Consider the following 22,178-nt stretch of genomic DNA (forward strand, 5'->3'; position numbering starts at 1 on the left):
GGGTGGTTCCATCAAGCTCTTTGACAAAAAGAAGACTAATGCCATCATTCGGCGAGTGCTGGTAAATCTGAAATGGACCAAAAAGTAGCAGCCCTGAATTTGGTAGTGTTTATTCTGTGTGAGACGATCAATGATTGGTTAGAACTAGTCCCACCAATAAGAAACTCGGTTACATCGTTGTAAGGTGACCGCTCAATATCTTGGAAGGAATCAGAGCAAACCCAGTTTAAGCCACATTCTTCATAATTATGAAAGAAAATAGATTAATACTATCTAGTTTTATTTTCGATTGATTTCTTTCCTCACAATCTATGATTTCCTGATTTTTTGGCCCTATTTTATCCAGCGCTAAATTTAAAGAAGCGCATTTGATATCACCCTGATTTTGAAGTCGTGTCATGCTTCTCCCTTTTCCAGCACTTCTTTGCCGAGTCTAAGACGTGGAAGACACTCACCGATCAGTCTCTTCTGCCGTGCCGTTCCAATCCCCTGGGCATCCCATTTCACACCATGAAGTCCTTCCTCACCGTCTGGGTTCTCTCGGCTCTGCTAGTGCTGACCACGGGTAAACCATTACGATTCATAAGCCCGGTCCAACCGGAAATTCATGGGGGTGAAAATCGGCTGAGAGCTGGGCTTGACCGGAAAACTCATTCATCACGCGTTTAATTAACTTGACCCCTCCCCCTCCCCCGAACACAAATTCTGTCTGACCCGAGACGGGTGTGGTCCTGCCCTGGCTGGGTGGAGGGGCGCTTGACTGTGACCCCGTCTAGTCAATGACAAGTACCATCTTGATAGGACACTTTTTTATTTTATAGGATAAGGGTTGAGTTGGGTTTGACCGAATTATCCATTAGCCATTCTGGTTGAGTTCGCCCGCAGGTGTCTAATCCATTCATGGGTGTGTCTTTACAGCCGAATCTTGCGCCAATCCCAAGGTACAAGCCACCTCTTACACTCCGGCCGACGCCGAGGTCTTGACCCATATCGCCTACATCGCCGAATTTACCCTCACCTGCTCCAACGGTGCTACCAATGTGAACTTGTTCGCCGATATCAACGGCGCCGTAATGCCCGTGATCCGCAGTCAGGACGGGTCCAAGTACCAAGTGAGCTGGACCGAGAGCCTCAAAGCGGCCAAGAAAGGCGATCGACCCATTCGTCTGTACGACGAGGAAGGCTTTGCCGCCGTCAAGCGCATCCTGGAACGGGACGAGGATCCCAGTAGCGTCAAGCCCTTGGTCCAGATCGAGATCAACTACCCGGGAGCCTACACCGGACCCTGGATGAAGTCTGAGCATTTGGCCTCGCTCATGATTTTTTTAGTCTTCTATCTGGCTTATTCGTCCAAGAACGGGCTTACGGCCTAAAGTTCGGACCCCGTGGGCTGCCACCCAGGGTCCAACGGGACCGGCGTCCCAGCCGGATCTATAAACTGTGTACCACGGCCTTGGCCTGGGTCACGCCCCGGAGCGATGAAGGAATCACCTGGGGAATGACAGTGATATTTGTGCCGTGGCCGGGAAAAGCCCATGTGGGCTGGCCCTCTTTAGTTATTTCGTTCCACCGAAATTTCCACTACCTTCTCGGCTTGCACATTAACCTCTTTCACTCTTTAGCTTTTCTATTCGTTCTATGAGTCCGGCAATACATCATTTGTCCAGTTTTCTTAAAACCTTTCATCTTATTACTGATCTTGCTAGTGGAACTTGCGTGACCAAAAGACCCATGCTCACCAAGGGTGAACTTTATAGTTCTTGAGAAACACCGCAAAATAGGGTTGGTTTTCGGGACTGAGCCCGTGAATCACGGGTTGGTATACACGTGCGGCCCCATCTCGACAATTTAAGGGGACGGTAAATCCGCGGTCCGCTTCATACACGGCTTGAGCATGAGGTCGTTCGTCCGTGACCCACCCGGTGTCCACGGCCGTCATGAAAATTCCATCCAATTGGAACTCCAACCCCGAAGTTCGGGTCATCATATTCAGCGCCGCTTTAGCCATATTGGTATGGGGGTGTCGTTGACCTTTGTTATGGCGACTGAACTGACCTTCCATGGCTGAGACATTGATCACAAACTTCCTTTGAAACGGGCTTTTGCGAAGAAGGGGCTTCAATTGAGACGTCAAAATGAAGGGTCCGACTGTGTTAATGGCCAATACCTGAAGCATCTCCTGTAAAGGCACTTCGTCGAGATTGTAAGTCCAACTATTTCGTGGCCTCAAATCCAAAGGTTGGCCATGCTCGTCTAATTGATTGTGCGGAAAGTGAACCTTATTGTTGGTGGTTTCTTTAATAGACCAAGACAAGGAACGCATTTGGGAAGCGGCATTCTTAGGTCTGGGAATCGACAAGCAAGCCCTATCTTGGACCTCGGCGGCCTCCATCGCCTCGAATTGTTGGTAGAACCCCAGGGGCCGGTGTATGGTTTGAGCTGCATTATTGATCAAAATGTCCAAATGGTCCATGGTGCCTTGGACATGGTCCAGAAATGTCTTGATCGATTCGAAATCTTCCAGATTCAGATAGGCAATCTTGAGACGGTCTTTCCACATGGAGTAATCTCGGAGATCTTGATATCGCTTTAAAGCATCCAACGGGAATCGAGTAGTGGCAGTCACTTGACAACCATCACGTAAAAGCCGCAAGACAGTTTCGAAACCGATTTTGATCCGACCCCCGGTTACGATAGCTTTGCGACCAATTAAATCTACTTGAGTCGTAAGGTAATGGTCATTGAGAGCCATGCAATCTGAGCAAAGCCGATCTAAATCCGAATGACAACGGCACATGTAGCACTTCGACTTGCTAAGAGAAAAATTCCCTAATGTGTTGAAGGTCGATCTCTTTGCTCTTCGACCATCGCCGTAACAATCGGCATTCTTTCTTTTGACTCCCGTGGAAGGCTGGGGATTCATCGAGGAGATCGGGGCCTGTTTGCACGCCAAGCGAATGTACCGAACCAATCCAGGATGGTTTTGGCTTAAGTTGGGCAGATCTTCCATCACAGTCGGTATTGAGGCAATCAGTTGAGACGTTTTTTGGGCCTCTTGGAGATCGGTTTCACGAGCTTGTAATGAAAGTTTCATTAAATGGAACATGGATGTCGCCATAGATAACTTTTTCAGACGCTCTTTGATCTCGATAAATCGTGACGAGGTCGTATCCAACCAAACTGCTTTGATTGAATCTCTCATGATGTCCTCGTGCAGGATTTTGATATCCGGAATGATTTGCGACGCTTCCAAGTTTCGGCAATCCAAAATCAGCAATTTATTGGATGATGATATCGATAGTTTGTCCATGGAGGTTAGATTAAAAACAGGCACAATGCTAGGACTGTCCTCCATCACGAATGAAATTTGAAATCCTTTCACAATTCACCTTTTATGATCAACCGTTTACGATTGCACCATCCTTACGTAGGGCTGCCTCAAATCAAGACGAAGCAAGTCCATGCTCTTATGGTTGTTGCCATGACTTTCTGCCCTTGAGCCTTGAGGCCTTTGCGGGGAAAGGGGAATAGCAACCCAACCCAATCAATGATATATTAACCCAGGTGTGGCAAGCTTTCACAAGAACTAAGGAACTAATACACCTTCACGTATCTTTATGAATAATATATATTGAAATGCACACAGAAAACGCATAATAAACACATATAAATATATGAATTTCTCCTTTTGCCCCTTGGGCCTCTTACTTTGAAATTTAAAAGCTAATACTGATCACTAAGTTGTTGAGCAACATTATTCAATACAGTTCAAATTGGTGTAATGTGACAACTGATCGAATGGATCAATGACTTCAGAATGAAAGTTATTTAGCTACTAGTTACTTCCCCTTGGCAATATTGTTTTCAAAAACTACCCATAAGTGCGCCAGTATTTATTTAGGCCCCGATCATTAATGACTCGGAGAATAAACGATGAAAATTGGAACATTAAATCCTGCCCAATTGTATTTGTTCGAGCTGTCCTTGCCATCTTTCATTTTTTCATGTCCAGTGAGTCCGCATCTAGTCATCTTCCAACTGTGATATTCATTGTCCATTCTAGTCAATAGTGAGAGTACTTCATGCAATCAAATTTCATTCATTTTATTCATTTGTGATGCTGACATGACGAAAGTCGCAATGAACAATGCAATTAAAACTGTCCTTAGGTATGTAATTGTAGTCATGTAAGATTTTTATGTGGCCTAGAGTTCCAAAAAGCAATAAAACCAAAAAATGTCCTTGTAATTTTACGACCTAGAAAAAAATGCCAAATTGTGTTAGGATATTGCTCTGGGTACGTTACTGGAACGAAATTCCCCTGTCCATTAGACATGAAGAAAGAAGCGACGTTGTATTGTATGCAAACTCTACTTTAGTCTCTAGTATTGTAGTACATTTAGTTCCGAATCGTTATGTGTAGAGTTGATAGTTCTTTAGTTTGATTGTATTGGTCACTGAGGGTCATCAATCTTTGTTTACTAATGCATTAATTGTATTTTTGTTAGATCAGTTTAGTGAGTTTGTATCTGTGCTTTTGTGTTGTTTTCCTAGTTTACATATGTTCTTGATTCCTTGCTTTTCTCTGTCCCTCACTTCTTGTTTACTATCTCCATCTTAGATTTCTATATTTAGTTTGATTGCTTCGTTATCCTGTATCTCCGGACAAGATTGGATAGCCTTTTAGTTTTTCTTCTTCTTTTTCTTGGCCTCTTGATTTGGCTGCTCATTGATAGTTTCTCTGCATTCATGATGGAAGCTACCTGTCGAAAAGTCAAAGGCTACGTAGACAATGTTTGGACTTGGTCTTAACAAGGAAGGATCCTTGCGTTGTCAATAAGTCCTTTATTATAGAGGTTTTAGCTGTTTGGGTCAAAGAAACCAGGGTGGTGCTTGAAGAACAGGCTCACCCAGTAGTTGAGAAGTCGACTGATTTGACCAATGTAGAGGTTGAAGTAGTATCTCCTCTTGAAATAGAGCACGAAAAGACAGTTGCAGAGAAAACAGTCTGTCCTGTTTACCGGAAGCAGCTTTGTCCTGAAGAAGAAAAAGGCTGCCAGTTTGACGTGACAATTCAAAACATTACAATTAGACATAAAGTTGAGGTTCAAAAGTCGCTAATTATCACAGATTGAAATAAACGACACAATGTCAAGATTGGCATTTACATTCTCTAATTCTCACACTATTCCGCTTGCCTTACTGACAAAAGCTCAAGCTTTTCCTAACAATGCAAATAGAACCTCATTACTTTACACGCAAAAGAGTAAATATAAAAACATTTGCAATTTAGCCTAGGTCTCTTCACCCTGAAAGAAATTTAAAATAAAGCACCCAAAAGGACCAAATTTGATCTTATAACCTGCATGGTTTAGGGTATTAATTTTGGGGTTCAAGTTAGGAGACAACTGCAAGGCCTGTAGATTTCAATGATTTTGAAATAATGAAATATATTGAACCTTTTGGTAATTGCTTAAAACTTTTGCAAAATTAGTATAATGTTGTCTTTTTATGTGGCTTATTTGCTTTTTAACAGGCTTGTATCCTTGCGTTTCAGGAATTTTTTTCATGTGCCAAAAAATTATTCGTTGGTTTTAAAAAACTCTTTTAGTAATTATTTGGCCCTCAAAAACAATTTTTTTTCCGAGTCCTAAAATTTTTTTTCCCTCGAGTCCTACTCATGACTCTTAGTCCCTCAATGACCTACTTCATGTGCTCAATCAGTTGGGTAACCGTGCTAAAATGTGCTCGGAACTCATGCTGGCTAGGAGGAGGGACTTCATGAATTTCAAGGAATTCTACAAGTTTAAATTTCATGATCTTCTCAAACACCTTCGCAATATTTGAAGTGAGAGAAATCGACCTATACTTATTGGGGAACGTCTTATCTCCCCTTAAAGATAGGAAAAATGTGAGATTACTGATGGGATCAAATGAATAATCACAGGAGGTTGCAAACTGGGGCTACCAGAGTTACTCTTTTGGTCAAAGCTATCCTTTTACCTTACGATGGACAGGGTGGTGCTTTCTTTGACTTTCCTAGCTTTCTGACAATCCTGATTTTGAAAATTTATTTGATCTCTTCACCATGTGAGATAACTCCAGAGAAGAGGGAAACTGGCCTTGATACAAGATACACCGCATCAAGTACGAGAAAACAGGAGCAAGAACCTGTGAGCATCTCATCAGAAACTCATCAGAAACACCATCAGGGCCATTAGAGCTCGAGAGTCTCAAGCCCATGATGACCTCTCAAGCATCTTGATCTGTGGCTACAATATCATTTAATCGCTCAACTTGGCTAGCCTCGCCAATCTCAACAGACTCATCTTTAGAGTAATGGGCTGTTGCTCCTAAATTTTGTGGAACTGAAACACTCCAAGCATGTTAGCCATAACCTCTAGATTGTCTATGGCCTCACATCTACCTCAAAGGGCCCTACAGGGTGTTTCATCATTCTCTTAGAGTTTGCATCAGAGAAAAAAATGGTTTCCAAAATTACTGTATTTCTTGACAATGTGATTTAGGGATAGTACAAAGTGTCAAAAGTTTGATGGCACAACATGCATCCCTCCACCAACACTTCAGTTCCCAGCATCGGCGGCGAGTCGTCATTACTAGTCACACGAATGATCAGTACAAAATGTTCTTGACCTCAGGGAGGAAATCCTCCCAATGTTTGACCATTTGGAGCTGACATTTCATGAGTGCCTCCAAGTACTGGATAATGGCTACTTTAAAGTCTTTGACTCGGTAGCGCTCGAACAAGGCAATCTCCACCTTGATCACCTCCGAGATCCTATTGAAGTTGACTTGATTCTCCTCCAAGCGCAGTTCCCACTCAATGACCTCTTCATTGGCGATGGGGATCTTGTCGGTGCGACCTCCCATTTCCAATCGGGAGCGTTGTTCCTTCTTCTTGATAAGCATACTCTGGGCGTTTTGCCAGTTCTGAAAGGACTTACTTCTCTCTGACAAAGCGTCTTTGACCGCCCCCACTAATCCCACGTAATCCTTGATGAGCTCAAAGAGGTAGAAGTAATCGGCCTTGGCCTGATCCTGATGCACGAGCTCTATGCTCTCCTCGACCTTGGCCAATTGAGCCAAGGCCCTGGATAAGGAATGGGCCTCTTCGCAATTGGCCAACATGGCCGTGCTATGGGCAAAATAACCCGTGGCTGATGCCAAATCCTGTCGACATTGGACCAGGCTCTCAGCCAAGGCGTAAAGCTTCTTCAACTGGGCCGCCAGATGGTCGATCTGCTGGACCTTGTCCTCGTACCAAGGGTCGTTCTCCTCCATCTTGTAGGTCATCTTGTTTACGGTATCGCCCATGCGACCGATCAATCGCAAGACCGAGGCCGAGGACAAGGCAGAAGTGGAAGTGGCCCGCGGCAGGTCTTGGTTGGATTGGAGGAATTCGATGAAGATCATGTCCCGTCTCAGGACTGGATGCTGCGCCACGCGATTGATAAACCGCTCCAGAGCGAATCGTCGCCGAGCTATGAACTCTTTTTGATTCGGACTCGACTGGGTGGACCCGTTCCCGCCGGGACTATCTGTCCCGGTTGGCAGACTACCCGTGCCTCCGGCAGCCCCGTTATGACTAGCTATTTTGACCTTGGTGGTCCCCAGGATGCTCTTCTCGGGTGCGGGCGGAATGATGCGACCCCGGGGGAGATACTTCTCTCTCAGTTTCTCATGCACCCCCAGAAAGTCGCTGAACCTTCTGACTACGCTCACTTCAGCCCCATTAAATCCTGGCAGGTTGGTGTGGGTGACCACCCTATAAGCCATGAAGGCTGACATGCCCTCCCCGACCTTATGAGGCTCGTGGACCGTGATTTCCATGACGACATCCTCGTCCTCGTGGTCGAATTCATCCGGCGATGAATAGGTATCATCGGTTCCAATCTGACTGTGGAGCCAAGTGCCAGTGGCCCCAGACTGGGCGCTCGGCGCACTATGAGCGCTCTGGGCTCGGAGGAGAGCGGCAGGCCGGGTACTTCGACTCATGGGTGCTGGGCGGGGATGGGGCCAGTCCCTGGTGGCCTCGGGCGACCCCTCTTCTTTGGATGGATCCGATTTCTCCGCTCCCTCATTACGGGCTATAAAAATCAAGGAATCCCGCTAGAATCGGTTGAATCCGCCTATGAACTTAGTGGGTTAGCTCTCTAGGATCTATTTCTCGTTCGATCCTACCTTGATTGATTTGATGAGCCACCAAGGTTGGATCCATGTGGTGGCCGATGCCCAGCTTGGTCTGATGGTCGGCATGGCAAATGCCCGTGATCTTGACCTTATTCACATTGTCGGCATTGGCAAACGTAGACTGGAAGATGTCCTCCTCCGACTCTTCGCTTTGAGTCCGCACATTTCGGGATCCGGACATGATGAGGCTAGATTTTTTACCCCCTCAGCCTGGAATCAAGTGCGGCTGGCCAACTCTCCAATTGCCTACCTAGCTCCTCGATCCGCTCCTAAGCTTCATCATGGCCCCAAAAGACCAGAAACCGAGCACCCCCGAGCTTTCCCCCCTCTCCTTCTCCCTGGGCCAGGAACAAGGGACCAAGGAGGCAGGGAACCATTACGGTTCACATGGTCGTCCTGCCACTTCATAGCTCCTACCTTCCCCCTCCCCTTCTCGGCCTCCCCGGCCTCCTTGGCCTCCATGGTGGTTGGTTGGTGTGGCTTTCTCATACTACAGACATATTTGTGCCTTCACAAACCCATGGCCGAGCTCACGAACCTTAATCATGCATCTTGCATCTGGAGGCCGAGCTAGCTAGTTGGACGAAAGATTTCAGGTACTAATCTAAGTTAATGCAATAGAACCAGACACAGCCTTGCATGTAATGGGGCGTGGTGGTCGAGGCTCCAGGCCTGGGGCCCATCTCCGATTTGCCGCCCAGGTTCAAACCTGTCTTTCTCAGCTGGCTGAAGGGACCAAAGTTGATGATATCTTTATCAGAAGATTGGAGCGGAGATAGATTGATTGGGTGCCCTCAGGGTAGAACTTGGCATGCTGGGACGGGCTGACACTAGCCTACCATGCAAACATGTGCCCCCCATGTGATGTGGACCCGGTGGCATCGGTCCAATCTGAGGAACTTCGCCTCTCACCCCCCTGAGGACTCGACCTGTCCCTATCAAGTGTTGGGGTTACGGCGCAATGCCGACTTAAAGAGCATTAAATCCGCCTACATCACGCTGTCCAAGAAGTATCATCCGGATGTGAATGCCAGTCCTCAGTCCAGCCATCAATTCCGAGCCGTAGCCGAGGCCTACCAGTTGATCGGGAATGCCTCGGCCAAACGGCGGTATGACGCGAAATTGGCCAGCGAGCTCCGACAGAACCCGTATCAGCGTCATACCCCAAGTCCAGGCCGTCCCCACCCGCCTCCACCGCAGTATCGGGCCCCGCCCCGACCACCCGATGATAATATTCATCGTCGATGGGAGGCCTACTTGAATGAGAGGCTCAAAAGGTCAGAACGTGAGGAATATATCAGACGGCGGAGAGATCCTTTCCATGTACCAGAATATGGTATGCATGGAGAAAGCTATGTGAATAGAATATTGGATGACCCTAAAGCTGGCAGGTTGACATGGAGAGCTTTTATATGTATCGTAAGTTTGTTTCTGTGGCACTTAAAAGCCTACTTTTCGACCTTTGGGTCCTGGTCCGTTTTCAAATGGGCAGAGGCTAAGATCTTGAACCGTGGTCACCGGCTTGTAAGAGCTGTAGACTCCTGAGGTATCAGATTTTCATGAATGCATAAAAAAAATGTTTTGCCTTCAAAAGGCTGACAGAACCTATGTCGATTGTTAGAGAAGACCAAATCTTAACCAGCTAGATGGCGCACCATGCTTTGGCGGACAAATCATGTCACAATCGTACAATGAACCTACCAACCACGATCTCGGTGTCAATCATAAGTGGCCATATTAAAGAGACTCTAACATCCCTTACGTACGTACCGTATATGAGATCATAGCCAGGCTGTAGCTGACTAAAAGTCCAATGCCAAATAAGAACCCACTGTGCATAACACATATATGTATTTAAGCTCTGCTTTAGGAATTTAAAACCACCTTACAGATCACGGCTTTTTCATAGCACTTTGTTGTTTTGAAATCACACCGAGGGTTTAGAACTAAGAACACCAACGTCTGGTGGTGGTAAATCGGATGCTTATGAATTCACTCCTAGATGATGCTCTCACATGAGCAAAAATGGAAAGAACTTTGATTTTTCTTCCACATTGATGCCAATCTAGTCATCATTTAATTTCGAATCGACTTAAACCTAGCTCAGACGTTATACAGCCCAAGGATAAAGACTTTTATGGTCTCATAACTATTCTGGTTGGTCACAAAAGAGGTCAAAAATTGGGCCAAAACATTTCAACTACAGGTAGTTTTATAAGATATTAATCATAACAAGGTCCTTTACAATTCAAACAGATTCAATTGGTTGGTTGATTGTAAGATTCTTCATTATAGATGCTTGTAACGCCATCTAGTTCTTTAAGGGAGTGGTGATCTCTAACATCATTATATAGAGGTTTTTCATGCAAGTTATTCATATCAAAGGGACCGATCCTTTTGACGACGACTTTGATTCCGCTTGGTTATTACCCGCCAACCTCTTGGTGTCGAGTACCGAGTGCGTCAGAACAAGATAATTCGTGCTTAGTGAGTCCATCCATTAATATATCCGATTATCTCGTGTCGATTTTAGATGATCCCATGCGTCCCTTGAAACGTGAGGATTGGTCCACAGAGCGCTATGACCGATTTGAGGCTTGGTTCACGAGACGCGGTGAGAGGCGCAGGCCCAAACCCACGGTCATTCCCATGGACCCCTACCTAATGGGTTTTGTCAGTTCCTGCATGGTTTGCATAATGATCTTATTGCACAACGCATAGTCGGTTGATCCGAGGTCTGGATCGAACCTGAATTTCATTCAGACAAGAGAACCCAAATTTTTGAGGATGTTGTAGATCGTTGCACAAATGGTGTATATTACATGAGATCTGACAAACAAAACTGTTCAATTGGCAAAGGTTAATTTCTCCTGGAGATGGTTATTGCTTAGAATACTACATAATAATACGTATTTGTTTCTTGAAAGCCTCTGGAGCGCGCGAACAACCAGCCAATCATAGCTTATCCGATGACCCGCTAGCTAACACCATGACTCCCAATATGACTGAGATCATCATCGGAAGCGCTTTATCCTTGCCGCTGTGTGCTAAGCTCCTCTCATTGATCCCGTACCAAATCTTGAGCGACTCTTCAATGGCCTTTTCATCGATCCCAATGGGAGTTGGAGCCTCTTCTTCGGCCTCCGGACCCTCGAGCGGGTTGGGAGTGATGGGAGATTCCGATCCCATCATCTCTCCAAAGCGTCGGGTATCGTTTTCGCGTTCTTGTTGCTGATGGTACTGAATGAACTTCAAGAGAGCGCGTTTCTTCTCGTGCTCCGGGAGGTCGTCGAATGTGCCTTGCACCTTATTTTTCGCATTAGGCGAGGCCGAGAAGGCATAGCTGAAACGAGAAACAAAATATGTAATGACCATAGTTGTGAGGACATGGCATCAATCAACCTGTTACCTGAAGTCCAATGTCTGGTCGGGATCGATTCGTTTCACATGGAAGCCAGCTGATTTGACGAACGACAGAATGCTGTCGTTGCCCAAGAAGTGACCCGCCCCGAAAGCGAAGAAGTAAGAGTTGGGCTGATTCATCAAGAGGTCGATCACGCGGGCAGCCATGCGCTTGTTCCGCTTTAATATGAGCTCATCGTGGAAAAAGCGGTCAATCTCTTGGACCGTCTTCTGGTCATGTAACGACATGAGGTCTTGGCGTCCGCTTAACTTGGGGATTTGAAACGTGTCTCGATTGAAGAAATCCGGCTGGAAATCGCCTCGTCGGTATTGACGGATCAGATTGTCCGTGGAATATTCTTCTTCCGTCGAGGTCAGACCTAGCCGGTGCTTCTCTTGAGCGGTCAAGGTTTGATTCAGAGCAATGATAACCTAGAGCGAAAGCGAAATCACCGTTAAGCGGCTAATGGAACCAAAGTTTCCAGAGCGGTCAAAGGGCGCCATCCGTGGCCGGGGACATACCTGGGCATGACTGAGCTGGTTCAAGGGCTGACATTGTTCCTGGACTTTTTCGATAGCGCCGATCTTTTTACCCTTTTTCTCGGCCTGATTTTGGAGGAACAAGTCCAACACCGGGATGCCTCGCGAGGCGATATCACTCTTGGTGAGCGAGTTGAGCATCATCATGACCCACACGGGCTGCTTCCGTTCCCAATTGGAGGTCATAGTGGCGTAAATGTAATCGGCCGTGAGGCCACGGTCAATCTGATCTGGCGTGATCCAGTGCTGAATGGAGCGCCGCACGTACGCCAAGTGATGCTTGAGCCGCAAGAAGAGCTCGCTCGGGATGACTTGGGACAAATGTTGGTTCGGCGGCAAAAGCTGGCAATACGATAAGGCCGTTAAGGTGCCGTGATGCGTCAGATCCAATTCGAAGTAGATCTGATTGGAATACTAAAACATACCAAGAAGCGCATGGTCAGTGTCAATCGAGGCTTGTCTCATCGGGGACCTTCGTTAATGGTCATCCTCAGGCCGGTCACGGTCCTGGTGAGATGGCTGGCGGCTCTGGGCACGTACTCACCTTGAAAGCTTGCTTAGCATTGGATGGGACGGCGTCCCAGACCCGCGTGTACGGCACGTGAATGGTCCCGAAAAAGTAGGACGGGGGCGTGGCCTGGATTTGCCATAAAAACGACGAGGACGGTAGCGAATCGGACTCGGGCGAGCTCGAGGCCCCCCACGGAGGACGGAGGGACCCTATCAAGACCATCAGCCACAACCTCGCCCCTCCCCACCCCACAACAGCCTAAACAGAAGGAAGCCAGTCGGGCGTGAACAGTTCGACGAACCCAACTCCGGGCGGGCGGTTCGCTTACCTGGGGCCCAGGGACAGAGACTCGCATGGCGAAGATGCTTATCGACGAACACCAGCCACTACTCACTCACAAACAACCCGGACCCTCATATGGGCGGACACACTCATTCGTTGGACTGCGATTGATATGAATAGTAGCCACAGATTGGAGTTCGTTCAAATCCATTTGGGCACTGCAATGCCATCATCCTAGCAATTCTACGACGTTTTACGTGGCTGAGTAGTATGGGCGGGTCAAGCACACACTAGAAACTACAGTAGTAGTAAATAACATGGGAGGCCTGGGGTCCGCTCCAAGCAAGGCTCCAAGCGTCGAAGTCCAAGCCCGCAGTCAAGTTCTTGCTTCTACCTGTGTGTGCCTATGTGTATATTTGCCATTGTCGCCCTTCTTAGAGGTAGGGGGGGTTTCAAGCTCTGTATCGGGCTTGACAATTCAAACAATCAGTTAGCGCTAAACGCAGAGTCGGGAACAAGTCAAGCCAGGGTTTTTTTGGACGGGGCTGGCTAGAGACTAGGGATGGCCCATTTACACCCCCCAGTTCTAGTAGTTAGATTTGACGTGAGTTTTTGCTTAAATGGTCCAGCCTGAAGGTCCCACATCAGGTATTTACTCATACTCTAGGAATCATTTGTAAGTGCCTCCTCACGGGAAATGGGAAGATTTCTTTAATTTGCGTTGGTAGTGGTAGGTGTTGGAGAAATGAACAGACTGCTACAGATTTAGTTGCCAAAGGTGATGATGCTTTTTGAAATTGCTCTCAATGAGGGATGAATTTGGAGGTTTAGTGATTTCCATTCTTTTCTTAGCTTTGGCAGTAAAAAAAGCAACATGGGCGGTTTGGCCAGGTTGCTTGGCCAAGTTTGTGCCGAAACAAGTTTATTACATTAATTAGCAATACCATGGTCTCTATCAGGGTTATTATAATTTAAAATCAATACAGAGACACCAAGGCATACATTCCATTCAAAATATTCTTACTTGCTTACTTGGCAAATTTCTGTGTTTCATATACCATCATCTTGTTAAATTGACAGAGCTTTTTGCTGGGTTGAGCAGAGCTGTGCCCACTCAAGCAGTACAAAGGGAGGAGAATCTGTTCCGTTGATTTAATGACATGATACTTAAAATACACTGATTGGACTTGCAAGTAATCAATTAAAAATATTATGATATACCTAGGAAGCAGGAGCCAAAAATAGATCAATCTTTTTAGCATCACAATTGGACACAGGAGCATCAAGGGGTCTGATAGCATAGACATGTTGGGTGTCAGGCTACAACTGGATCTTAAATGGCATACCCACCTACAGCATTTACAAAGAGAGATGAATAGGTGCCTAGGCACCATCAGGCTCCTTTTGTCTTGCATACCTCAGAAATGTGTCAGTGGGGTTGTTGTTTCCTTAGGTCTCTTGAAGTTGCAATATTGTCCGCCATAATCTTTTGAAGTAAATTTGAGTGAAGACCAAGAGTGCAATCAATTACAGAGAGACGTCCAGATTGGGTTCAATAACATTCTGCATGAGCTGTTGGGAATCAAACTGGACAATTGGATGTGTTTAAGAACTCCACAACAGTTCTGACTTTGTCTCACGAAATCAGTTATGTGCATAGAACTCATTGGATACAAGGACAAAAAATTTACCAATAAACTCTACTAGACAACATAGAAAGTTAAAACAAAGCCCTCAATGGCATAACAATAATTGAAAATGAATCCACAGCATTGCAATTCTTGGATTAAATTCAAAGTTTGATGACATTTTCCTAGGAAGGCTGCAAAATAGAGGTCACGGTTCTTGGATCTCCATACCTAGATCAATTGCTTGTGAGACCAATCAAGACTTGGGACATGCTTATTTCGACTCATCTCTACACCTTCGAAATGGGGTACTGGCTTCAGGGGGTCACTTGGGCCCTGACTTCAATGGTACCAAATATCCTTGATATAAGCCAACTTCAAATACAACAACCATAAATCGTTATGATTGGACGCTAAACTCGACTGAAACCCTAACTTACACCAAGGTTCCTTGCTTACACCCAACAATATTCGGGATTAGATGGTCTCATTTGCTCCTTCATGAAAACTTCCTGGCTGATCACGCTGCTTGTGTTGTTGCCTTTCTCATGAAGTGGAGAGTCGCATGATTTTTCTCCGTTTTCGCCCTCCTTGTTTCTTCGGCTTGCTTACTGCTAGTGTCTCCATATCTTGACCGCCACGGAACGAATTTTGCACTGAAAGGTTGTGTTTGGCGGTTCACCCGTTTTCTTATGATTTGGCATTTTCAATCAACACACTAATGTGGAATTCCATGTTTTGAAATAATTTCATTGCAACTCTTGTTTGTGATAATGAGCAAAATATATAAAGGATAGCATATTATAGGACTTGTAGGAGTCCTTTGCTTTTTTTTACTTTTGGCCGGGCTCGCCGCTTTTTGAACTCGATTCCAGCAAAGGACTCCAGTCTTTTACTAGAGCCAGGTCAAGCAAGCTCTGGCCGGCAAAAGTAGCAAAAGTAGGGCCGGCAAAAACTGGCATCCTGTATTTTGTGCAAAGTTTGCAAAAAAATATTTAGTAGATATTACAACTTTAAAATCAATGTTCGACATTTTTCTGCAACTCAATATGCAATTTCAGCCATTTCAACAAAAAATAGCAATTTTTGTAAAAGTTCATGAAAGTTTTCAAGAATTCTGGTCAATTTAAGGGTCTGGTCTGTGAAATTTTACTACCTGATTTTTTTTAAAAAAGCTTTTATGCCTAGGGATGGCAATTCAAATCCCATTGCTGAAGGATATTATGGTATAATTTTCCTTTTCATCTATAAATTGCCAGGGCAGTAGTTGAAAAATAACAAATAACCAAATTACAGTAATTTGTTTCTCTTTTCTGAAACGGAACTGTAATTCCAATACATTTTAAAACGGTGCAATTGTAACGACCTAGATTTTCCAAAAAATACTCGTTACTCATTCCTTTTTTCAGGCTCCAGAGTGGCATTTAATTTTCAGTTAGGAAATTTGGAGCTCTTCGGCAATCCTGGCAGAAATGGACTTTTTTTTACTATATTCACAGGTTCACATACAGGTTTGATTTTCTTAAAAAAGAAAAAGACAAAACTGATTTTGCATTGTAATCAAATTCATGATACCTTAACTTTGTCCGGATTTGAAATCCCCTTACTGAAGTCTATTCTGACTTTTTATCTGACTTTTTATCTGCTTTTGACTGCCAAGTTTCAAATTTCAAAAATTGAATGAGGCATGTTATTCCTATAAGATTTTCCTATTATGCATTTTTGTTGGCTTAGCCAAACAAGCATGGCCAAGAACAAGAGTAATGTAGTGCTAAGCAAATCAACGATATTAAAGTTCATTAGCGTTACATGTTGGCAGGAATGCTTTAAATTTTAGTAAAGTTTGGTCTGGATGAGGCAACAACCATAAATATTGATCATCTAAATTTTTAGTAAAAGTTATGGTAACAAGTAACGCCATTCATATTTCTTGCAAGTAATGGTTGTGTAACGAATTGCTCTGTTTGGTCAAAGTAATAGTAAATGTGATTTGTTCCTTTTCTTGAGGAGCAACTAACGCCCTGCGTATTGCTTGATGAGCAAGGCGCATAAAAGGGCCTTACCCCTCCCCCCCCCCAAAAAAGGGGTTGGTGCCTATGTTTTGGAAAGTTTATTTGCAAAATTTTCTGCAAATTCGGTTGGTCTTTATACAAATTTGCTGTCAATATAGACCATATTTATCTAGTCTCAGACGGTCCAATCAAAGAGTAAAGTGCATCTTAACAAACTTCAGGGGTTTGAGTCTCAAGAATATCATAAAGAAGTCTAAAAGAAAGAGCTAACAATTCTACTGTCTGCAGTGAAATCGAACTTAAAACACGGCAATCTTGATTCCATTGCCATTTTGTAACTTTTACGCCCTTCAAATCTGGAGGCACTGTATACTCCATCCTCGGAGATCATCAATGTGATGTTGGTTATGAAGTGTGTGGACGAACCAGCCGACATCATGCCTAACCTTTCGTAAATCCTCGGTCTCGACCGTCTCAACCTTTGTTGGTCGGCCTGCCTCTCCCCGGCGTCATCATGTTGAAGTTGCGAGTTATCGCGCTCTGGTCGCGCTCGCTCCACACACCCTCCGCCGTGTTGAGTGGGGCGGTCCCGGCCCTCCAATTATCGACACCGCCGCCACCCGCCACCGTGATTCAGCGCACACCCGCTCTACCCAATCTCCCCTCATCGTCATCGGCCAGTCAATGGTCGCCACCGCTGCCCGCTCCACCTGTGCTTCTGCGGCTGTCATCGGCGGCCTTATCGCCGAGGGTGGCCCGCATGAGCGGCGCTGAATCGCCGCCTCCGCCTTCATCGTCCGCGGACCAGCCTTCGGATCGCTCGCACGATTTGCCCTCGGAAGACACGCTGCTCAAGATGGCGGATTTCCTGTCCAAGGACATCAATAACCTTTTATTCAAGAACATGAACTATCAAATGTATCGCCCGGATTTGGTCTTTGAGAACCGAGTGACGGGCCAAGTCACCCACGGTCTTCATGCTTATCACACTCACTATCGGAACTTTAAGATTAAGCACCACGTGAAGTACTTTCTGGCCAACACCCGCAGCCAATCTGTCGTGATCCATACCCGCACGGGCGGCATCGTTATCAAGTGGCAGGTGCTCGGTCTCAAAATGTCCAACTTTTTGTTGCATTACTTTCCCAAGAAACTGTGGCTGGCCCGGAACCGATTTGAGGCCATGGAGGTGGTGCAAGCCGGCGTGTCTACCTACTACATCGACGGGCAGGCCCAAGTGTACCGCGTGATCTACGACAACAAAGACAAGGACGAGCCCACCACTGACAAGTCCCAAGTGGACAAGATCAAGGAGCAGCTTCAGAAACTCAAACCCCAAGCCCAACCCGCCGCGCCCGTTATGTAAACCCTACCCAAAGCGTTGGACTGGCTTCGGAAATGTCGTTGTTATGGCCCGTGGCTCGGATCTCGGGCACGGCGGATCAGATGGAATAAATCGCGTTATATTGTTAGAATGAGTCCCTGTCTGGTTGGGCACAGTTTAAAAATCCCGCGCCCCCTATCCCCCCCCTGAGCCCAGTTTCAATGGAAGGGAAAGTCAAAACCCGGCTCGACTCACGAAAGCCTCGCCCGTTCCGGCCGAACTAAATGCCCTCGGAGGGCCCCGGCTCATGATGCCTACTCGTGCTCGGGGAAAGCACCAGTCTGGCATCTCTCCGGCGCCCTCTCGAGGCCCGATTTGAGAATGAGGCACCGAAATTTGTAGAGATACAGATGAATAAGAATAATGGGTATAAGTTTCTATCTCGATCACATTTAGCTAACCAAGAGGTAAAAAAGGCCACTACTGGGAGGAGCTACTGGGGGGGGGTCCTTGACGGACGTGTGCGGGGATGTGTATCATTGAAAAGTACATAAACAGCGTACCCTCGCTCAGTCATGCCTCACTCAGTCAGAAGGAGAGAGGGCGAGCCAGGATTGCGGCGGGCACACACTAGGGGCGGCACAGACCGACCTCAAGAGAACGAGGCGACGCCACAGAAGAGCGAGGATCTGGAGCCCAGAGGCCAGGCCAGACGAGCACTCCATGGATGAAGTGCAAGTGCATGGAGGGAGGGAGGACCAATCAGACGTACATATCGTACATATCCACCACCCAGCTAGTGAGTGGCAAGTGAGTGAGAACAAACTCACTCTAATCAGACTTGCGTCGAGATCTTGAAATTGGCCACTTGATCTGAAAACGTCTCTCTCTCGCTTGCGTTGACGTTGAATTAGATAGCCATTGACTTCCAGCCCGACCTTGAGCGGGTGGACAGCAGCTGGCCGCTGAGTCATCCATCCATCCCTCCATCTCTCCCTCCATCCTGGTGGAATGATGATTGAGCTGTGAGATCCACACCTGCTCAAGAAATTGCCCTAGAAATTCGGCCACGTTAAGCCGCCCAACAACCCTCTGTCATCATCCGAGTGAGTGAGCCAGTCAGCGCGAAGCGTCCATCTGTCGTCCCGAAGTGGGCAATCTGGTGGATGTGGGGCCCAGTGGAGCGGCGCTCGGGGCCACACCCCGCGCTCAGGGGCCCGTATCGGGGTTTGAGGCCGGTCCGGCGGTGGCGCGGAGTGAGGCGGGCTCAACGCCTTCGACCCGCCCACCCTTGAGCCAGTCCCAGAATCCGGCTCCGAACCCGCCCATGAGCACGGAGGAGCAAGACCGAGCCATGGCCATCGCCTTACAGGAACAAATGAACATGGAAGATAACGAGGCCTTTGCCGCGCATCAAGCGGGCTCCGGATTCTACTCGGCCGGTCAGGTGGTGGTGGCGCCCGCCAACATGCTCGGCAAGCTTACTGTGACTGTGGTGGAGGCCAAATTGGCCAAGAATTATGGCATTGCTCGTATGGACCCGTATTGCCGGCTCCGCGTGGGACACAGTGTGTTCGAGAGTCCCACGTGTCCCAACGGGTCCAAGGAGCCCAAATGGAATAAAACGTTTCACAGCTACCTCCTTCAAGGCATCAAGCACATGGAAATTGAGATTTACGACGAGTGCACATTCCAGCAAGATGCCTTGATAGCCACCGGTACATTCCCTATCCCGGACACGGTCCTCAAGAATCACGAGGTGGTCGACGAGTGGCTGCCGCTCTCGGGCAACGAAGGCCCCGACAAGGAGGGCATCATTCACGTCATCATGAGCCTACAGCCCATACAACCCGGCCAAAGTCTGGGTGCGGCCGTGCGGACCGCGCCCAATGTGGCCGCCGGGCACAAGCCCATGACATATCAGACGGTGCCCAACTCGAGCCAACCCGCCCCGGTCAGAAGACCCCCTACGCTTTCCAACGAGGAGCTGGATGAATTTGTCAAAATGTTTCCCAATCTGGACCAGGATATTATCGCCTCCGTGTTTGCCTCCAGTCAGGGCGATAAGGAGGTCACCGTGAATAACTTGCTGCAGTTGAGCCAGAGTTAAAACTACCAGTCAATCTATCAACTACTCTTGGATCAAGCAACAACAGGATGTCCAAGCTCCTGTCGTTGATGGTTGTTGACCCTAAATCGTTTGAGTGCTCCGTGGGATCATCTGGATTCAGCTCGAGTTGGATCCCATCTGCTATCTAGTCGACTCTGAAAATGAGGTCCATTGTTGAAAGAACGAAAGAAGGATATGAGAAAGTTTCCCCACGATTCCATCGACTAAATGAACTTGAAAGAGCGAATGTTTCACGCGCAAATCCTGTTTTGTGACACGCTTTTGCCCTATTTTCCTTCCTCGGTATCGTTTGCCACTCACTCTTTCCTCTCCTCTTCTCGATTCCCAGAACCACCATCACCCCAACAACTATCGCTACTCCCACAATTACGATTACTACGATTATTACTAATATCAATATCACTACTTAAAATATCGACCATGTCACCGATTTATGATCTAGTTGTGAGCTCTCGTCATGTCTTGGTTTCACCGAAATACATTTTCTTACAATTTAACCAACTTTGTTCGTTGGACGTCCGGTGACGCTTTTCATCACAGCCTTGACACATGACCCCGAAGTATCCCCACATCTACGGGTCAAAGTACTTTGGGCGGGGGAAAGCGAGGGGCGCTGGCCTCATCCTTTCCTTCGAGAGCAACCAGGGGTTCGGCTAATAAATACCACCTTCATCCAGATTATCGTCATCCTCATCGCCGTACTCTTCACCGTTGTCAAAGTAGTTATTGGCATAATCCGTGCCATCATCCATCTCCTCATCCTCCAATTCACCCTCGGAGTCCTCGATGGCTCCGGGCAGTTTGGGCTTATCCTCATCCTCGCCGTCAGACCCTTCTTTTTTGTCCGTCTCGTCCTCACTTTTATCGCCGCTCTTCTCTTTCTTTTCCAATTCGTCCAAAGTCTGGGTTACATCACCTCGGCTCACCTACAAAAGATTAGAGCTATTCATTGATCTCATGCAAAAATCAAGCTCCATTGGGCACATCAATAATTTCAGTGTGGGGTATGTTGTTTTATGATATCGATATTGGGTTAAGGCCAGATAAACGAAAGAGAGGGGCCCGCTCAAGGGATCAGCTATGGATGATTTTTATGACATTGAATCTTAATCCACTCGCTGCCATTGGCTTGATTACATCAATGAGATAGGAACGTAGGAATTCACAAGCAAACTTGCATGATTCAGATTTGGCTGACGTGTCATTACCAACAGAAATTTGTAGTGTTCTGGTGTGAGCTTGAGTCATTCTTTTGAGTCATTTTGTACGAACGATCGCATCAAGTTGACCGCGAATTATTCGACCGCTGGGAAAGTTCATACGTATTGACTCTTTACCATATGCCAAGCTGGTTTCAAAATAGCCTCATGGATGGGGTGAGCCTACGCCAAATTTCGGGACAGGGTGTGCGTCATTTTCAGAGCCAATAGGTGGGCTTGAGTTTCAAAAACCAGTGAGATCGCCCATTGATTAGTGGAGAATCCCGTCAGCAAGTCGGCCACCATGCCGTCGTGGCACTGGTCTCCTTACCAAATTGGGCTTTTTGGCTTGGGTCAACGTGGGCATTGGTCGTCGTTTGATCCGTCGTCTTCGATTTTCGGGTCTGAGCTCGGCCGGGAATCGGGACCAATCGAGTTGCAACGGGATATCCTCGGGGGTTTGATAGCGATCCGAGTAGCGCTCCACCTTGAGAGCCGAGGTGGGCGCCCCCGGAGGCTGGGTGTTCTGACTCCGAGGGTGGCCCCCCAATTGGAATCCTGAGCTCTTCATTTGATGGAGAAACTCTTTTCGCACGGCCAACAAGTAGTCAGACTCGGGTCCTTCCACTAAAGGGCAGGGCGGGGCCAAGCGGGCGGGATATAAAGGGGGTGGTGTGAGCAGCGAGGCTGGGATGGCCTCCTGGCCTCGACCCACGCCTAATAGTTCGGCGTTAAAGGATAAACCCGTACCACGCCCACGACCCCGCGACATGATGTTGGTGCGCGGCAGTGAGTGGGATTTTTGGATTTCGAAAAAGACTACCAAACACGTGCTACCAGGGTGGCCAAAGAACCCCATGAACTAGGTCGTGCACTCCGTGCACTTGATACACCTGACTGATTGAGACAAGGTTGGGAAGCCAGTTAAGCCAAGCGCA

General features: G+C 47.0%; 8 protein-coding genes across 10 annotated transcripts; 4 read left to right on the top strand and 4 right to left on the bottom strand.

Moving 5' to 3' along the window:
- Positions 1-499: 499 nt before the first annotated feature.
- Positions 500-1,678, top strand: LOC131887371 (translocon-associated protein subunit delta-like; the record flags this gene model as incomplete). The annotated part of the gene is given in 2 exon segments (XM_059235961.1): positions 500-565; positions 919-1,678. Coding segments are annotated over 2 exon segments (510 nt in total). The 3' UTR covers positions 1,374-1,678.
- Positions 1,679-1,735: 57 nt separating this feature from the next.
- LOC131886785 (uncharacterized) lies at positions 1,736-3,355 on the bottom strand. Its single transcript, XM_059235186.1, has one exon. The coding sequence runs from the start codon at positions 3,353-3,355 to the stop codon at positions 1,736-1,738; it is 1,620 nt and encodes a 539-aa protein (XP_059091169.1).
- A 3,131-nt stretch (positions 3,356-6,486) lies between these two features.
- LOC131887470 (sorting nexin-2-like) lies at positions 6,487-8,765 on the bottom strand. Its single transcript, XM_059236090.1, has 2 exons — positions 8,203-8,765; positions 6,487-8,108 (listed from the first exon to the last, which is right to left on the bottom strand). Exons 1-2 carry the CDS (start codon positions 8,390-8,392, stop codon positions 6,634-6,636), a joined length of 1,665 nt encoding a protein of 554 aa, XP_059092073.1. The 5' UTR covers positions 8,393-8,765; the 3' UTR covers positions 6,487-6,633.
- Positions 8,766-8,795: 30 nt separating this feature from the next.
- LOC131887474 (dnaJ homolog subfamily B member 9-like) lies at positions 8,796-11,225 on the top strand. 3 transcript variants are annotated; one of them, XM_059236095.1, is made up of 2 exons: positions 8,796-9,630; positions 10,745-10,909. In XM_059236095.1, the coding sequence occupies exons 1-2, from the start codon at positions 9,052-9,054 to the stop codon at positions 10,763-10,765; spliced, it is 600 nt and encodes a 199-aa protein (XP_059092078.1). In that variant the 5' UTR covers positions 8,796-9,051; the 3' UTR covers positions 10,766-10,909. The 3 variants fall into 3 exon arrangements, with proteins under 3 accessions (XP_059092078.1, XP_059092079.1, XP_059092077.1); XM_059236096.1 differs by having other exon boundaries at positions 8,796-9,488; positions 10,745-10,883; XM_059236094.1 differs by having other exon boundaries at positions 8,804-9,547; positions 10,745-11,225.
- Positions 11,009-13,342, bottom strand: LOC131887471 (metalloprotease TIKI2-like). Its single transcript, XM_059236091.1, has 5 exons — positions 12,993-13,342; positions 12,698-12,922; positions 12,136-12,567; positions 11,621-12,045; positions 11,009-11,554 (listed from the first exon to the last, which is right to left on the bottom strand). The coding sequence occupies exons 1-5, from the start codon at positions 13,017-13,019 to the stop codon at positions 11,167-11,169; spliced, it is 1,497 nt and encodes a 498-aa protein (XP_059092074.1). The 5' UTR covers positions 13,020-13,342; the 3' UTR covers positions 11,009-11,166.
- Positions 13,343-16,910: 3,568 nt separating this feature from the next.
- On the top strand, positions 16,911-18,061 carry LOC131887472 (uncharacterized). Its single transcript, XM_059236092.1, has one exon. It carries the CDS (start codon positions 17,101-17,103, stop codon positions 17,950-17,952), a length of 852 nt encoding a protein of 283 aa, XP_059092075.1. The 5' UTR covers positions 16,911-17,100; the 3' UTR covers positions 17,953-18,061.
- Positions 18,062-18,924: 863 nt separating this feature from the next.
- Positions 18,925-20,542, top strand: LOC131886786 (toll-interacting protein-like). The gene is made up of 2 exons (XM_059235187.1): positions 18,925-18,935; positions 19,030-20,542. Exons 1-2 carry the CDS (start codon positions 18,925-18,927, stop codon positions 20,018-20,020), a joined length of 1,002 nt encoding a protein of 333 aa, XP_059091170.1. The 3' UTR covers positions 20,021-20,542.
- Positions 20,454-22,096, bottom strand: LOC131887473 (DNA-directed RNA polymerase III subunit RPC7-like). Its single transcript, XM_059236093.1, has 2 exons — positions 21,572-22,096; positions 20,454-20,967 (listed from the first exon to the last, which is right to left on the bottom strand). The coding sequence occupies exons 1-2, from the start codon at positions 22,010-22,012 to the stop codon at positions 20,695-20,697; spliced, it is 714 nt and encodes a 237-aa protein (XP_059092076.1). The 5' UTR covers positions 22,013-22,096; the 3' UTR covers positions 20,454-20,694.
- Positions 22,097-22,178: the final 82 nt, after the last annotated feature.

Source organism: Tigriopus californicus, chromosome 9 (assembly GCF_007210705.1).
Source record: "Tigriopus californicus strain San Diego chromosome 9, Tcal_SD_v2.1, whole genome shotgun sequence".
NCBI classification, from domain to species: Eukaryota; Metazoa; Arthropoda; class Copepoda; order Harpacticoida; family Harpacticidae; genus Tigriopus; species Tigriopus californicus.